We start from the raw sequence: 1,514 nt of genomic DNA on the forward strand, positions 1-1,514 counted from the left end.
CGTTACGTCTGCATCCGGAGGTACCACTGAAAGGTATCTGAATCCCTCCAAACCTACTTCAACCACCTTCTACCCCCTCATTGATACATCAGCGTTAATTTAAGCTCAAGTGTTTTGATCATACTGAGGATCATTTTCCATTATGGAAGCACAGCAGCACTCGCGCGGCCACCACACACCACGTCTGCACCGTCCGCCAGCACCTTGACGCGTGCTTTTCGACGATGACGAAGTGCATCCTGCACTGCCAGCTTCAGTCCCGGCTCAACCATCGAGGTCGTTTCCTCGACGATCGCACCAGTCGTAACAACAGCTCTCGCTGCAATCGCAGCCACAGTAGCTCTGGTAAGCACACGAACCACAGAGGCAGGAGCAGCTCACCCAGCCGCCACAGCAATTCTGGCAACACCAGCAGTCACAGGCGCCGCTCTGGCAACATCAACTACAGGAACAACTCTGGCAATACCAGTCGCCGCAGCAACCCCAGCGCCCATGCATCCGCCCTCCGGTTCTCGAAAACTAGAGTACTGTCATTGACGTTCAGGCACTGCAACAGCGTGCTGAACGTGAATCAGGGTTAGTGCTGTTTATTATGAAGCGTCAGAAGAGGAGAGATGCTTGGCATTTCGCTCGGCTCATCCGAAGCGAGGCGTACAGACACATTGAGCGTAATGATCTGAACAACGATCATGCCGAGCTCGCGTATTGTCTACTTTGCAGTGCAAAAGTTAAGTTTGTGTTGGTCAGTCGAAGTTGCCGCTGCATATGGAAATGTACCATTCGGAAGAGCTGGAGGCGTACAACACCAAAGCGGAGCAACGAAATCAGAGGGCAGCCCAAGTTCCATTTCACACCTTTTCTAATGGAAAAAGGCAGAAGCTGCGTACCATATCAGCGGAGCAACAGAAGAGCGTGAATCTTCTTCTTGCTGAGTGGATCGCACGGCACTTTCGGCAGATGATGATTGTGGAACATGGTGGATTTGTCGTATTTATTCGGTACATTACCGAAGATATTTGTGGAATCAAAATGAGGCCTCCTGAGCGAACTAAGATTGCGCAACATACGGTGGCTTTAGCTGGGGAGTATCGAAAACGAGTACGGCAGGCCATTGTGAAGGGTTGTTGGTATTTCTCAATGACGTGTGATATATGGGCTTCCCGAAACACGAAAAGCTACAATTCGCTGACAATTCATTACGTGGACGATGAATTTTTCCCTCAGAATTGGACTTTGGAAGTTAAAGAGCTGGCCGGTATCCCTGATGGAAATGCCATTGCTGACGCGATTGAACAAATTCTGGAGGAGTGGGAGTTGTCTAAGCTCTACTGTGTTCGGTTTTTGAGAGATGGGGGCACAAACATGGTTGCTGCTGGTGAACTATTACATGTCGAGCATATGGCATGCCTAGCACATTTCCTGCATCTAGTCGTTGGTGGAGCAATGATTAACCCTTTCGCGAACGGGTACTTTTGACCTGGCTATATTATAGCATAGAAGGTTAAGTTATTAGG

The 1,514-nt window shown here is 49.5% G+C and overlaps 1 protein-coding gene across 1 annotated transcript; it reads right to left on the reverse strand.

Moving 5' to 3' along the window:
• Positions 1-140: 140 nt before the first annotated feature.
• Positions 141-494, reverse strand: PPTG_21506 (hypothetical protein; the record flags this gene model as incomplete). Its single annotated transcript, XM_008898305.1, has 2 exons — positions 141-342; positions 382-494. The coding sequence occupies 2 exons, from the start codon at positions 492-494 to the stop codon at positions 141-143; spliced, it is 315 nt and encodes a 104-aa protein (XP_008896553.1).
• Between the last annotated feature and the right edge of the window lie 1,020 nt (positions 495-1,514).

This window comes from Phytophthora parasitica (genome assembly GCF_000247585.1).
Source record: "Phytophthora parasitica INRA-310 unplaced genomic scaffold supercont2.6, whole genome shotgun sequence".
Lineage (NCBI taxonomy): Eukaryota > Oomycota > Peronosporomycetes > Peronosporales > Peronosporaceae > Phytophthora > Phytophthora nicotianae.